We start from the raw sequence: 16,592 nt of genomic DNA, 5'->3' as shown, positions 1-16,592 counted from the left end.
TCCATCATTAAAGCCACTCACACTGATATAGTTCATGATTAAGATGCACTTAAGACAGGTCGTCGTCATTTGGGTGGAAGTAATGAAGTGAGACATTTCTCAATGTTAATGTCAGACTTCTGGACGGTATAGATGTTTGTGTTATTAGTCAACATTGATAAGAGTTTATATTATTCTTATTGGTTTTGGGGGAAAAAATCTAAATCAAGACAGAAAGCATATTACATGAAGGCTTGTGAGAGATGGATTTTGCATACTTTTATGTATGAGCTCCATCGCGACAGTGACTTTTTTTTTTTGTTACCTTTGGCCTCCCTTGGTGGCTTGTGTAAATGTGAAGTTGCCCAGTGGCAGGGAACAAGAAAAATGCTTCACTTTTGCTTGGTTTTTCTGTGTCTGCTGTGCACCAGATAAGACCTACTCTTATTTCACTGTCCATCCGGGCTGCAGCTCCTTTAATCTAAAACCTTTCATTTTATGCCACCATGTGTAAAATAATTCATTTTTATGCACTTTCCCTGGTATATTTAATCAAAATGTCCCTTTGCATGACCCCCTTAATCCCCCATCCTAATTCATTTCATCAATATATATGTCTTCCCGAGTCTGTTGCTCTTGCTATCCCACAGATTTTCTACGTTTTAAGTGATCAAATGCTCCAGCAAGCCAATCAGGCCACCCTTGTGGCCATATTAATCTGACTCACTGGTTATGTGCAGGAGCACTAAATCAATACTGTTCCCCATCACACTGAAAGCCACACACATATACAGACACACACACGCGCACACCACTCCAGACTGGAGCTTGTGAGGTGTCCCACCGCTCTGGGCCTGTGATAAATCATCCAGCCAGTTCCATTCAATCTGCCACCCATCACAGCTGCCTACAGACCTGGAGTGGTGGCTCTGATGCCTTGGGGCGCCCACAAAACCATGACTGTGATCTGTACAGGCAACAACTGCCTGCGGGAATGAAACTCTAAAAATTAAGTCCATCTGCATTGCTTGCATCATATTTCCTAATCCTCTGTAATTTGAAGCGTTTCATCACAATACTGGTTTGATCTTTGGGAGTGTGTCCTTGATGATTTGATGTGAAATAATTTAACTTCCTCTAGGACAAGAAGGCAAAATGTGACGTTACGCAAATCAAAAGATCAATAACACACTGTTCCTGGTATAATCATAAAATCCTTGCCATCAACATGATCAATATTACAAAGTGTTGCTCTGTTGCTACAGTGGGAAGGACGATAACACATCACATGGACGCTGGACACGAGAGGAAACACAGAAATCTCATGTGAGCTCACCCAGCAAAGCTGACATGTTCTGGAAAACTCTGAGCAGCTCTGGGGTGACGGCTGGGCTGTTTTCCAAAGTCACCAACCTGCACAGCGACCGGGAGGGAGGGAGAGAGGACAAAAGAAAGGGAGAGCAAAAAGAAACTGAGATAAGTTCCGAGGGGAAAAAAAAAAGCAGAACACACACTGTATAAAAAGTGACTGGGGTGGGAAGTACAAACAGGATAAATGGTAAAGACAGAGGAAGAGATCTTCTGAATAACAAAGGTGCATAATTGTGTCTTTATAAATCTGATGAAGAATGTAAAATAAATAAACATGAATCTAAAATTAAATATGTTGGCCGACTGAAGTAATGTACTTTTCACTTTTTTTTTAATAATGTGAGCTGAAACAGATTCAAGTAGATGAAAATAAATTCTCGTCTTTTTTGTTTAAACAAATTAATTACAAATGAATAAAATCTATAAAGCATTGACATCTGAAAACAAGAATAGGGCGACAACATGGTTCAACCACCCATGTGAAAGTAGACTTATAATTAATGTCGATACTAAGATCTGGTAGCGTGTTATACGCCACTTCATGGTATACTTTATACCATGAAGTGGATATACTGCACTGCAGCTGTATCACTTGACAATTTAGGGACATTGCTGCTCATTTTCTGTCTGGAAATATAAAATAAATGTATTAGAAACATGTATGAGAAAAAACATGAGGTTTTTAGAATGTTTTATCTCTTAAGAGACTGCTGTCACAAAGGAGTCGGAGGACCAAGATCGAACTCCATGAGAAGAGGAGGGGGAATGAATAAGCTTTTACATGTTTGATTAAAATTGTGTCATCATTTTGATATTTTTTGAGGTAGATGGAAGGTAACAATGAATTCTAAATATCAAATCCCAAAAGGCCCAGTGAATATTCAAAGACAATGTATAAGCCATTTCCACCTGATTTGCTTAAGATGTTTACAGTGGGACAAATGCAAGGCCAGTGACCTTGGCCTTTCGCCAGCAAAATCTAATCAGTTCATCCTTTTGGGAGCATGTATGCTTAATTCTCTTGAAAGGATGAAAGGACAACCAACAACATACAACCACCAGTCCTTGGCTGTCACCAACATGGAGGCACCAAATCTATTAAGTTTTAATTATTGGACCTGCAGCACCATTGATGAAAAAAACATAAACTGAGAACAAAACAAACAAAAAAAAATCTGATTTGATCTTGTGTAAAGGGAAAAAAACTGAAAAAAGAAAAGGAAATTGAAGCTTTACAACTTATATTTGAAGGTAACCCATATAAATGTATCATGTTGGAGCTGACAGGCTTTGACATCAGTAATTCAGTGACAACAACTCCAAGATTATTCATGAAGGAGCACGTCTAACACGAAGGACTGCCAGAGTCGTCCAACCCTCGAAAAGATTCAGCAGCATGACAAACATTTGTAACATGCGCAGCACAGTATTACTAAATCAATATTGAAAGCTGAAACCAACTTAAGGGGAAAAAGGTGCAGAGGTGCTCATTTGTTGACAAATCTACAGCCATGAAGTCAAAAGTCATCCATGTGACTTGAATATAATTGTAGCCAAAAGAGGGTTGATGGAAACATCAAAAGCCTACAAGTCGTCAGCAGTTTTTCCCAATAGGCTTCAAGCAGACACGGACATGACAGATACTGGGAGAGACGGAGGGAGTGAGATAACAGCAAGAGAAAATGACACTGGTTTTGTAAACAAAGCAAACAACTATTTGGGGCACAACTGTTTATCAGGCAGGATAAAAAGGCAGGACAGAGACACAGGACTGAGGCTTTGTGCTCCAGGCTCTCACGCACATGCAGACACAATGAACAGAGAAGCTCTCCACAGACACACACACACAGAGAAGAGATTAAGGAGAGAGTTAAAAACACACAGAGATGATAGTAAAACAATAAAAGGTAACCCTGGAAAAGTACTTTCTACGAAAACAAAGACTATGTTGGTTGTCGTTAAAAGTGACTGTGTGCTTTTATGGAAGGTTTTTAAAAATGGTTTTATAAAGGCACATTCTCCAAACATTGAGCATGTAAAGAAAACAAGTTCAGAAGAGATGTGAGGCCAGAAAAATGTACTTCTGCTTATCTGTAAGTGTGTGTATTCATTTGTTAGATGTGAGTATGTAAAAGCATCTGAGAACTACAATGCCCCCCCCCCCCAAAAAAAAAGGTATACATAAGCCAAAAGTGAATAATGTATTGTGTCATCTTTAGCCATAGAATGCATGTGGAGGCATATATCTGACTGAAAAGTGAGGACAAAATAACATGCGATTACAGTGTGTTGCATGTGGGTCCATACCAAAGCTCCAGTCCGTCTTCCAGCAAATACACATGTGGCGGCTGAGTAACATCAGTGCTTAGCTGGATGACAGGGAGAAGGAACGGGTACAGGTTTTTGCTTTCAGCTCCGAGGCCCTATGAGAACACAAAAATACGTAAAGTCAGCTCAAAAACTGAAAACCTGACAGAAAACACAGGCACAGAGCTTCAGAACGAGACATGTGCTTCAGGTTGATGGGCGTTTCTTGCAGATCACTCGAGTACAGAGAAGTGCAACAGGTTCAGAGGAAAGTTTAAGGCAACCACCCCTCTGGCTCACCTTTCTCAAACACTTGCTGCACTACTATTGGCGGAGCATACACTGCGAGAACAAGAAATCTGTGAATGGAAGAGACAGCCGCCTGCAAGGCATGTGTGGCTTTTCCATAAAATGTCAATAAATCAGGGATTGTTGTGTTTAAATGTCAGACTTTGGTATTAACTTAGTACAAAAACTTTATCAAAGTACTTTTATGGCTCCTTTTTTTTACTAAAAGCATTTATGTAGTTATTCCAATAAACATTTTAAAAAACAACATCTCTACTATAATAATATAATAAATTATATTTAACTTTTTTTTCTCCCATTGGTACATTATCTTGTCAAAAGCTGTTTACATTAAATTAAACATGAAGAAACATAACTGAGACCAGCTGACTGGATACACTTTGTGACGATAACATCACAGCAGACATTTCAACTTGACAAAGTTTGTGATGCTTCAGAAGACGAGACATGTAATATTGACGTGGGGGAAAAAATGGTCTTTTCCTTTTTACTAACTCAGTGAATGAATTCAATCAGGGCTACTTTCACCACTCGTTTCTCATACCAGTGTCTTTGATTTGACAATGCGAGCGCTTCTTCCACCCCCTTGTAAATATTACCAATGCAAAACGTTGATAAATACTGCATTTCAGTAAGCCTCGAGGCAGCATGGTGGTGGAGTGATTCCCTCACAGCAAAAACACTCAATATCAGCTGTGAAATCTGAAATGACCAACCACAAACAATCGATTCATCAATTGCTGCATAAAGCAAGCTCCTTTACCCACAGAAGTCTTTTTTACAAACTCAAGCACTTTTATCACCTCAACACCAACAACCATGTCGGCTCAAGGACATGAGTGAGGCTGTCAAAAATCTTCTTCCATCTACTTCACACATGCCCTGAAACTGTGTTCAAGAGAATGTAACCTCTGTCTGACACTATGCCCTCTCAAAGCGTCCCATCACTTCATGTTTTTCTCAGCTGTTGGGTACATTTACGGGGAAAACAAGAGAACGAGGAAGACTTTTAATAGGCAGAGGGGAATGTGCTCAACATCTGAATGAAAGCTGTTTGCACAGCAAATTAACTATACTTTAAGGTGAAACTGTGATTCAAGGTTACAGTAAAGTCAGTTATAGGTTATCGAGGAAGTCAATTTGTAGCGATGGAAACGCAGCTGTGTCCGCAGCGGTAATGGGGACATTATTCTGTGAAAAGGCTCAGCGATTCTATTGTAATGTTTCAAAGTTGTCAACAATGTTTCACTGAGGGCATGACATTAATTTGGTTTTAAATATGCCCTCTTACATTTATGAGGGTGTTAAAAGAAAAAGAGCCCTGGTCAGTGTCCAGTTGGCAAAGCCCAGGCTTTCCATCAAGCCACAAATTTTCCTCCAAGGAGGAATATGTATCCAACTTAAAAAAAAACTAAACAAACAAGCAAGTCTGCCAACTTTTAGAGCCGACTTGATTCCACTGAATGCTGAACAGGATGAAAAAGTAATGACAGTTGGATTTGAATCAAAGGTCCTGCTTACACGCTCCATTAAAATGCTGGGCCGATACCATCACAACTCAATAGCTATTTGTGTGCGTGTGCGTGTGCGTGTGCGTGTGTGTGTGTGTGTGTGTGTGTGTGTGTGCGTAAAAACGCAGAGTACACCGAGATCTAATAATGTTTGAAGACTGTCTTTAAGAAGTGTGTATGAGTCACCCCGAAGGACAAACTACTGAACTGAGGCCGTTCAAAATGCACAATAAAAATAATCCTGATGTAAAGCAAACACACGCTGCGCATTCTCAAGGTGCAGGACCAACTGCACTTTGAAATAATAGTTGGATGGTTTACCTCAGTCTTATTTTTACAGTTAAATAATCTGAGTTTATAAACACAGTGGTATTTTCACAAATATCGCCACTCAATGTGGTGAATATCAATCCCACAAAGCCACGATAATTCATAATCGTGTACTTTGCCCAGAGTTACAGAACCATATTTAGCGAGTTTTCCTTCACAGAGAATCCTGAAATTGTCTCAGAAACCACATTCAAACATTGAACTTTTTAATTTGTAAAACACTTCCAAATTATGTGGAAGTTTGTGTTTATCAAATGATATCCCAATAAAATACATTTACATTTGTGGTTGTAATGTGTCAAAATGCCCAAGGGGTATAATACGTTTGCAAGCAACTGTATGTCTGCATTTCTTCAGGCTCCTGAAGATGAACGGTTTGAGGACATCCTGGTGTACTGCATCACACTCTGCTACGCTGGCTGCACCTCAAGACTTGAGGAGCCTGCAGGGAGTAATCTCACCTCCACAGAAAATCATCACCTGTCCCCTCCCCTCATCAGAGCAAATATCTCAGCAGAGCCTCAGTCACCATCGCAAAAGACAAACTCCCCATTCACCGTCACTTTCACCTGAATGTATTCTCATGAATGGATCTATCAAGAGATCACATCTCACAGAGCGACGGACTAAATCAAAATAACTTTCACTCTTTCCATTCAATATTTCATATTGAAATATCGCCAATATCTGTACGTTTACTTCCTCACACTTTGTCCTCCAGTTTTTTTTACTTGTGTCAAGAATCATTATGATGTGTATATTATCATGCAGCACAACACTAACCTGGTGTCACCGTGTACAAGGTAAAGACAATGGAGGAATTTTTGACTTCTTTCCCCTCACTTTTTTGTTGATTCATCTTTGATTGTGTAAAATCTATAGCATGTCATTCACTTTTACACTCTTTTACAATCAGTTCCATTTAAAATAATAATAATAAAAAATTTAAAAAAAATCACAAATCTGAAGTTGATGTTGGGTAACTGAGTTGCAACTGAAATATTTCTTTTTTGAAAAAACAAACATTGATAGTCTCAAGTTTTAAGGTTGAATTTCAATCATTACCTTTTTATTCTCATAAAAAAAAACGAAATATTGATGATATAGCCCGATCCACAGTGATGCAATTAATTTATTTCAATGGGATGTCTGATCACAGTCGGTTCAGGAGTTAGTACCTGTAACACTATTAATTCATTTGACTACTACAGTAAGTACTTTGTCATCGTCATTTGATCCTCATCATCCTCATGATGTGTCATCACACAGCACTAATTACTGACATAGCCGTGCTTCTTTAAGAGCACTTGGAATTCCATTCGCGGCTTGTGTTATGCGTGGGTTCATTTGCATACAGTGCGAGGAAGTAAGATCCCGTTACAAGCACAAACACAGGATGCATGTGGAGATACATTCTTGTGACACGTGCGAATATGGTCAAATAATCAAAATCCACATTTGACCGATTTTCATTTCCATCCTGATGTGAACAATTCACTGCGTCACCGTTCAAGATCTATGATGTAAAACTATCATGGGTTTATGGTGATGTCGGTTATATGTATTAGTGTGTCAGAATGATTAAAGGTGGGAACTCATTTATACACAAAGTCCATGTACATGATTTTATTGAATTCTGGTGAAGCAACCAAGATTTCCACATCAAATATAGCCTCCTACTAAATTGTAAATCAAATCCCTGTATTCAGTATTTGCCGTTTAAGTTGCCTTTTCACCCAGTGGAATGCAGAGGGGAGCAGAAGATCAAAAATTAACGAATCTGTTAAACATGGACGACGCCAAGCACCTAAATGAAAAACCTGCAGAAGCATGTGCTTAGTACTTCAGGTCATTAGCAGATACATTTGAGACTTCTGGATCAAGCAAAGATGTACAAAAACATAAAGAGGAACTAAAAAAAATGTAAAAACTCCAGGATATAAAGCTGAATTTATTTATTTTTATGTCTGCCTGACATCTATACCAGTTGTACAGGAGCAGAGAGGCTTACATCATGGGTGACTTCACTCAAGCAGTAAACAGAGACTATTCAGCCCCTCCCCTCTGTTATACTGGGGCCACAACAAGGATCCAGCACAGCTTCATCCCAAGAAGCCCTACTGTTACCCCTTGCCATTATATTAGCACTATTATTCATACCACTGTAAAAAGTACACATGGTTTAACAATTCTATACAGTATTAAAAAAAATGTTTTGTCAATTGAAAAAAATATTTTACAGTTGCATTTTTGTCTGCACCGCGTTTACCACACTATCATAGAATACTTCGAATCGCAAACACTGATCGTTACATAGACAGAGAAGATAAACTGAAGATGCACAATACCTGCACCAGATGGATGAGGGTAGTGAGGATAGCACATCGAAGCATGTTGTGTTCTTCAGACTGTTTCCACAGTAGGGGCAGGTACTGAACCAGACAGCCCACATAAGGACGGATCTGAACAAGGAGAGTGCATTGCAGATGAAAGCTCCACTATAAACATCACATTCAACTGGCAGATTCCAAAAATTCAAAATTTCGTCCAACAGTTTTTAAGTTTTTCTGTAGAGAATGTATAAGAATGTATAAACAAATCTCTTTTGAGAAAAGAGAAATGCTGCTCTCTGATTTGCCGCTGTCTCAGCAAAGCAGTATGCATATTTATTGTATCCTTAAACACACTTATTAGAGACCACTCAAGCAGCCGCTTATTGAGCCTTGAAAGTGTATTAACATAGTTAATGCAGGATGTAACAAAAACAAGCAACTATGCAATTAGCGCGACACTGCCGCTTAAAGCGTCGTTCGTGTTGCAGGTTTAAATATAGACCCAAGTCTCTTTATGACTCCTCCGCTTCCATCAACCCAAATCAGCTACTTTAAAACATGTTTGAACAAAAGAACTGACAAAATGAAAGACAGGACAGGTAGCTGAAAATACATTTCTTTCAAATTTCCTTTTGAGTCGATCCGTAAACTTTGGATTTCTCTTGAAATTATCTCATTAAGCTTCACTTCTGCAGTTGGTGGAAGCACACGTGGAGGCTAATGTGACTCACACATCAACACCATCTGATTAAAGGCTTGAACAAAGCTAAACCTAAAATAATGTGCCAGGTTGTATAATCTAGTTCTTTTATTCCTATAAATCTTCACAGTGTGTATAAAAGACCTGCAAACGAAACACATTCGATCCTATTCAATTTACGGTCTGTATGGTTTTAGAGTTTTCGAGGCAACAAATAACACGTCTAAAACAAAGGAGCTTAATCTTGAATAATGACAATAATGGGTACAGTCCTAGGTTGGTATATAAATAACAGAAATATAGGAGTAGTTAAAAACCAATTAGACTTTCATCCCTGTGCAAAACTGGAAAACAATGGTACGCGGTGCAATTTAGGTGCAGTGACTGTGCTGCTAAGGCATCCAAGTGGGGAAGTGAATTGAGGACTTCAAAAACTCTTCTGCAGCTGTTTTCTTGTGCTCACTTGTCCTAACCCTTCATATTCCCAGGAGTCTCTATGTGGCCAGCTTGCAGACACTGCACTGGGATTTGTTGCTCGATTACACCTTCATAAGGAGCAAGCCAGTGGCAGAGGGAATGCAAAAAACAAAAAATAAAAAGAACATGACATACAGTCTCAAGGAGAGGGACACCGAGAGAAAAACACACAGGCAGCCTGGTGGGATGACATTTGTGGGAAAGTACAGAATAAAAAGAAGCAAAATCTCATCATATCTGTCATCATGTTCATTTCAACGCCATCTCTACTCGTAGTTTCATCGCCTGGTTCTCTCAAATGCTGCCAATCTCTGCGAGTTCAAAATCCCTTGTGAGCAGGGTTAGAATATTAATGGCACTAGAAGTTTAGTCAGGGCCAGTGACTGGGTGAGACTCAACCAGAGTGACAGTTCACCAGGATGAAAGCCATTTCTGTGACAGACTTAAGTCGAGGAATCCTTTAAGCGAAGGTGCTTAAATGGATCTGAAAAGAACCTCGAAGGGTCAAAAGGAAGGTCATTTTTTAAGGCAAGGCAGTTAAATGGATTAGACTGACTTAATGGATGCGGAGGGGAAAAAAATAAAATCTATACAGCCACAAAAGCACAGCAGCAGCAACAAAGGGAAGGCTGTATCTTCATGCTAAATGAGAGCAGACATCAGAAGAAGCACTGCCTGCAGCCTTGTGATTTACAAAGAGTCTACAACTGCCAGTATCGAAGAATGTGAAAAATCATTTGTGCCTTTGATTACAAGTTGTTTTACCTTGGTAGTCTGAGGATTGAACAAGGTGACAAATTATTATTATTTTTTTAATCAATGTTATGCATTCACAAGGTTCACATGGTGTCAGGTGAAACTCAAAAACTGCAAAAGTTTTGGTAGTAATTTTACACAAAGCGGGAGAAGAAAATAGCTTTTCAAATGCTTCAAGATCGAACCCCGATGTTGCATCTGATAACGGCGAAACAAGTGGGGAGAGAAGATAAAACGTGAGCTTTGTTACAAACAGTCGGGAATCTTCAATCTCACCTGGATGCTTACTCTCTCGATGACACAGGAGATGACGTGGAGCACCTGCATTTTAGTATCACACTCAGTCACCTGCTGCAACAACTGGAAAAGCAGCCCAAAGATCGACTCCAGATACTGCAGGGAAAGACGGGAGAACACACTTCACAAATAAGGGAAAATACCTTTATTTGTTCATTGGTTAATCTGAAGTTGGACTTCATCTTTGAAGCCGCGATCAGAGCTTGTACTCACCGGGAGAAATTGTTCTGTCCGGAACTCAAAGTCATCAACAGGTGACCGAGAGTTAAAGATGAAATAAAACAGCTTATCAAATATTGATGCACAACAACAAAGCCGGTGCATACTGAAGTAGTCTCGATTTGCTTTGTGTAAGATGCAGTGAGGATAAGTCTGGCTGTGCAGTTTCAAAGTTTGAAAGAAAGAAAGTAAAGTTTTTGTCAGTCTCGTCGGCTTTTCTTTGCGGTCAAGTTGCAGCAATTTTAACATCTTATCAAATGAGCCATCTAAATTCAGGACAATTGTGAGCAACAACTTTTATAACAGACAGAACTGTGTTCTGGGATGAATTCAATATAGAATTTAGACAAATAAGCAAAAATGATTCCTGTGCTCAAACCACAGTATCACTTTTAGCAGTTTAGAAGATTTCTGTTTCCAAAACCAAACGACATCAGATCTTATCTAGAAACAAACCAAAGTCCTGTTACACAAAGCGTAACGTAAGAATCGTTTGTTTCAAATCAAAGCTTCAAACTGTGGCTCCACAATTATGTAATAACTATCATCAGTTAAACTTTCCTGCACACTTATCTGAGAAAAGAAAACTTGCTTTTGTTAAACTTGCCAAGGATATTGAGTTTAAGGGTGGTCGCTGTCTCAATCCGCACCTTTAAGAGAAAAAAAAAAGAAAGGCAGGCAACAAAGTTCAATTAAAGAAAAAACACAGATCTTCTATTAATATGCACAGAATAATCAGATTTTTAAAGCTGCAGAGAAAATCGAATAGATTTGGTTAAAAGTTTGATAAACTAAGTTGAGGAATATGTAAAAAAAAAAATACAAACTAGTAAGACAAGAGACAGAAGGTTGCACATTCAAACCAAACAAATCAGTAATCACAGGCATCATAGGTATTTCACACCTTGACAGAAATAAACTCTCTTTCAGCAACATGACAAGCTTTTGATTCTTAATATATAAAACAGTTTGATCTGTCTGAGTCAGACTTTTGGAGCTGGAACTGTCCGCCAGGGGAGAAAGCCCTCAGACGGATGAGCAAGAGATTAAAAATTGTAAATGAGTGAGGAGAGAGCCGAGAACTAAATTACATATTTGAGTAACAGAAAGGTGTGTTGCTCATTGCATCCTTAAGTTTGGCTGACGTTTGTCTGACTCTGTGGGAAGAGCTGCAAATAAATGTTATCATCTGAAATCGTTAACGATATTGGCAAGCTTTGCTGTGCCATTCGATCCTAAAGTTGCTTAAAACGCAACCAGCATGAATTAAATCGGTAGGCAATCTACCGCTAATGATGAGCATGCTGTGTCTGCTGCTGGAGCATCCTATTTCCGTTTGTTAATCAGCAACTCCAAACACGATCCTAGATTTGTTTTCGAAACAACAACACTTCCTGCATCTTCTCTCTACATTGTGTTGCAGTGCTGCTTCAAACCAATGTCACCTCTTACAGCTCAGTTTGATCCATTTCTTGTTTCCACAGACCGACCAGTTAGAACACGTGGAAAAGATTGTTGACCGTTTAGTCCGTTGGTACTGCACCAGTACTGTCAAATATGAAATACCGCAGGGTTCCGTTCTCATCATATCCTCCTGACACACAGACCTTTGAACTTGTGGTTACTAATAAATACAGCTAATTATAGCTAATTATAACTAAATACATTTTATTCTAATGGACACTTACATTTGCAGAAGGAATAAATCATTTCACTTTTATAAATTATTCATATGTGCATGAGGTTCTTAAAACACAAATGTAAGAGGTTGGATAGTCTTTTCTTCCCTTATTTTGCTTTTTGTACTTTTAATTCCCAACAGTTCACTTCACAGTTAAGTCCACATTATGCAAGTTGCTTATTTTAAAGGATCAAAACAATCATACTTCACTTTTCTCAATTATGAACAGAAACAGAAAACTACTTGAAAGAATAAAAGAAAACCTTTCCCGTCTCTCTTGCAATGCTGTCACAGAATGAAACTGCTCAGTTGATGACATAAAACATTTTTCACGACCAACTGTTTAAAGTCTCTTAACGCATGTGAAGAGAAAATACCTGTTATTTTGTTGGGAATGCGTGCAATTGTTTTGCAATCAAAATATGTATTCCATTCCTCTCTAGGAACTATGAGATGTGAAGCCAAACATTATGGATGAAAAATAAATACATTTTTGATGAACAATAAATAAATATATGTATTTATTTAGCTGTTACTTTTTTTTTTTTACATGAATTATAAAGATCTTCTCACATTCAATAAAACTATGTTTCAAAAATAAACCTGAAAAAGGTTCATTCAAGCCATAAAAATGCTCTAAGGTCACTTTGAGACATAGCTGAGTTTAAAGATGACGCTCCCATGTCTGCAAGATCCTAAAGTACTGCAGAATGTTTTAGTAATGCTGCATATATTAGAAAGCAACGAAATGAGGATTCTAAGAAGGGGGCCCATCAGCTGCCATCAGCGCTGGCCTTGTTGGCAATTCAAACACTAATGAAAGAAACTCCATTCCTATTCAGCAAGATAATAGATTGCTTGATGAAATTCTCAGATGGGCCTCGTTCATTCGCACATGCACATGTCTGATGATGATTCCGTCAAAACATTTACGCGGCATTAATATTCATTCTCAAAATACCTAAGAGCTATTCCAAATACAACATCAGCAGGTTCAATCTGTGAAAATTGTAATAAACTTACTCGGTGAAGCTGAACAAGGCAAAAAAAAATTGTTCAGTGGGAGGAAAAAACTGAACCAAAACAATTAATTGGAGCAAGCTGGTTAAGAACTAAGTCCATACAAAAATGGTAATGATGGATAAGGGATTACAGACGGGATTTGTCATATACAACAATCATAACTTAAAATAAATAAATAAATTGCAGCAGCTGGTACTGTAGCGAACACTTATCAGGTATTCGTGTGAGTATAAAAAATTACTGTTGATCTGCCAAAAACGAATGAAGCAAATACAAGTTTAATTATTTCAAAATGAAATTAAATCACATAGAACTGTGAGCCAGATTCAGATCATTCAGATTCAGTAAAGAAATTGTGAGGTGATTCAGAGGGAGATTAGGATTTTAATGGAAAACACATTTTTGCCTGAACCACAAGAAAAGGTTTGCCTCGGTATGTGCAGTGAGACTATGGAAAGAATGTTGAAATATACCGTGCTATAATACAGCACGATACAGGAATCAACAGGGGAACAGCGGTTAGCACGCTCAACCTTAAAGCCAAAATGTTCTTGGTGGAAAACCGGGCTTGGGGACAACTTTGTTAAATGTTTTTCCTGAGCAAAGGTTTTTTCTAGATACACTTCTTTTGTCCCACAGTACAAAAACATGCAGTTGAGTTTGAACTGGTGATATTAAATTGCTTGTCAGTGTGAACGTATGCGGTTTGTCTCCCTGTGTTTGCAACCTTCACTCTTCGTCAGCTGGGATTTCAGCAACCGGCAATCGTGAGTTACATTCGCGGGGTTTTTTTTTTTTTAAACCACTTCAGACCCCGCACGCACACACCAATGGAAATGGCTGCGGTGCAAGTATCTCGACCTCCAGTGGGAGCCATTTGAGGTTCAGTGTCATGCCCAAGGACAGCTTGACACACAGAATTAGATCGGGGACACAACCACCACTCTTCGGACTGGAAAAATGACCCACTCATACAAAAGAGCACAGCTGCCCCACAAAGCAGTCACGATATATGAATGGGGTGGGATGAAAGTAAAAACCAAATCATTAATTTTTGTTACCGACAATGAGTTGTCACTTTTCCTATCTCTACCTTTGAAGATTGATCCGTTGTCTTGTATTTTACACTCAACTCATATTTGGGCTTTAAAAATGCACAAAGGAGCAACATGGTGACACAATCTAAAATAACTGATCAAGTAAATAAATACTAGACGAAATGCATATAAACAGGCCCTGAATAGGTGATGGAAAAGAAAATGTGAGTATGGTTGTATTGTATTTTAAAAATCTATACATTTACAGAAATGTATGCATATATGTTACTGCTATTATTGTCTTTGTTGTATTGTCACCTTTCTACATTTTCATTTCAAATATCAATCAGCAAAAAGGTCACGACAATCGCCTTTCCTTCTCTTGTTTTAATTTTTCAGTCTTGGAACAACATGGATTTTTTGTCTTATAACAATAAAATCAATTATATTGTAACTATTGTTATTATTACAGCAATAACAATGAAACTTTCTGAAGTCAAACAAAATGTCACTTTGATGCCGTCAATGTCGCGTCAAATTCTAGAAAATGTCACCCAGTGGGAGAGCAAATGTCCCGAGAGCATAAAGAGTTAAACTTGCCATGCTTATTATTTTTAGCAGTCCCCCAGAATCTGTGAGTAAATATTAGAGAAGAATGCGGTTGTAAGACAGGAGGAGAGTGCGCTGAAGGAAATGAGGACAGGAAAAACTGGCACAATGTACGCAATAGGCATCTGCGATTCAGCTTATGAACGCCACTGATGGATGCCAATAAACTGTGTGCAAGCACATCTTCATCACACAGACAGAGATCTCCGACAGTGTGTAGTATTACCACAAAAATGTATATATTTTAGATATTTGTATCCTTCAAAAATCCCCAAAAGCATATATGTGTGTTATACTGCTGAATAACAAAGAACAAAACAGGAAAGTCTACAATGGCACATTATATACTGACCAAAAATCAAAATACAAGTAAAGCAATATTAGTAAAAAAAATGACTCACTAGATCTTACAAATATGCAAAGTTCTTTAGGGAAAAAGACTAAAATGCACTTATTGTCTTAATTTCCATTCTTACTCAAAACTTATATCATCTCAAAGTCAATGTTACTTTTTAATGTCATAAAAACATCTGCCTGGAGATTACTGCATTGTGCTCTTTTTTAAATCAGATGATGATTATATCACTTAAACAACTATTGAAAACTTAGACAAACGTCTTAAAATAGCAAAACACCTCCATCTGAAAATTCTTCAGATGTACATTTTTCTGCATTCATAATAATCCTCCCCTATATGTTTCTATGTGCCAGATGGTAGACAACTGTTATTTATACAAATAACATGTGTTTTTGCAACTTGTTCTATTCTCTCATTCAAATTAAGAAGCGTGGAGCACAATATCTCAATGCTCAATTCAATTGTTCAATTTCAATGAAGCTGAAATATCGGAGATACACAGAATTTGTTTTGCAAGTTTCATTTTGCAGCTGAACAAGAATGACCACATCATTTTGTTTTCACAGATATGGATAATCAATAGGAATGATTTATAGAGGGGTAGTTTCCTCTGTTAGGCCATTAAAAGTTGATGATCAATAATATATTTTGCCCAAGAGATTCTAATTAACCCAGACATTATTGATTGGGAACCGTGAGGTGATTGGTGAGCTAGTCAGTGATGTAATAGCAAACACACGAGAAAAAAGATAAGTGAAACTACAAAAGCCTTTCTTGCCCTAATAAATGTTTGGCCTAAGTTATAGTATGAGTAATATGCGCATCCCCATTGGCTTCAATAAGGTAAATGTAAAAAAAATAGAAATCAAAATAATTTAATATCACCAGCCAAATTCTAATTAAATTTATAGACACAAAGGCCACAGTAGAACCTTTTGCATGCACATTTGTTTGGACCAGAAGTACATACATGACATTCTCTCAGGTCTGTGGCAAACCAGTAAATCATTGTTGAAATATAGAGATGAAAACAAACGTTATCTGTAAGTTAAGTGGGATTTATAATAATGTGATTCCAGGTCCCTTCGAGAGGTGGTCTGGTGGTGTTGGCTGTGAACGCAGAAACAAAAAGGTCACGGACTCTCCATCCTATTTCATGTCCTGAGTGTCAGCCTGAGTACAAAGTGGGTGATGTATCACAGTATATGCCACAACTGGGAACGTGTAATTAATATCAGAGAGCTGCACAAATCATTCTTACATTATGCTTCTTCTTTTTAAATTAAAATAACCAG

General features: G+C 38.1%; 1 protein-coding gene across 1 annotated transcript in view; it reads right to left on the bottom strand.

Moving 5' to 3' along the window:
• The window catches only part of ipo11 (importin 11), a 115,790-nt gene that overhangs the window by 51,699 nt on the left and 47,499 nt on the right, over window positions 1–16,592 (bottom strand). Inside the window, exons 17-22 of the mRNA XM_080499990.1 lie at window positions 11,197–11,239; window positions 10,584–10,714; window positions 10,350–10,466; window positions 8,156–8,269; window positions 3,658–3,773; window positions 1,316–1,392 (exon numbers count right to left, since the gene is read on the bottom strand). Of these exons, the coding sequence (XP_080356116.1) occupies window positions 1,316–1,392; window positions 3,658–3,773; window positions 8,156–8,269; window positions 10,350–10,466; window positions 10,584–10,714; window positions 11,197–11,239 (598 nt within the window). The remainder of the gene's footprint in view (window positions 1–1,315; window positions 1,393–3,657; window positions 3,774–8,155; window positions 8,270–10,349; window positions 10,467–10,583; window positions 10,715–11,196; window positions 11,240–16,592) is intronic.

Source organism: Blennius ocellaris (genome assembly GCF_963422515.1).
Source record: "Blennius ocellaris genome assembly, chromosome: 7".
NCBI lineage: Eukaryota > Metazoa > Chordata > Actinopteri > Blenniiformes > Blenniidae > Blennius > Blennius ocellaris.
Note: the sequence above shows the minus strand (reverse complement) of the source record. Positions and strands in the feature narration are given on the sequence as shown.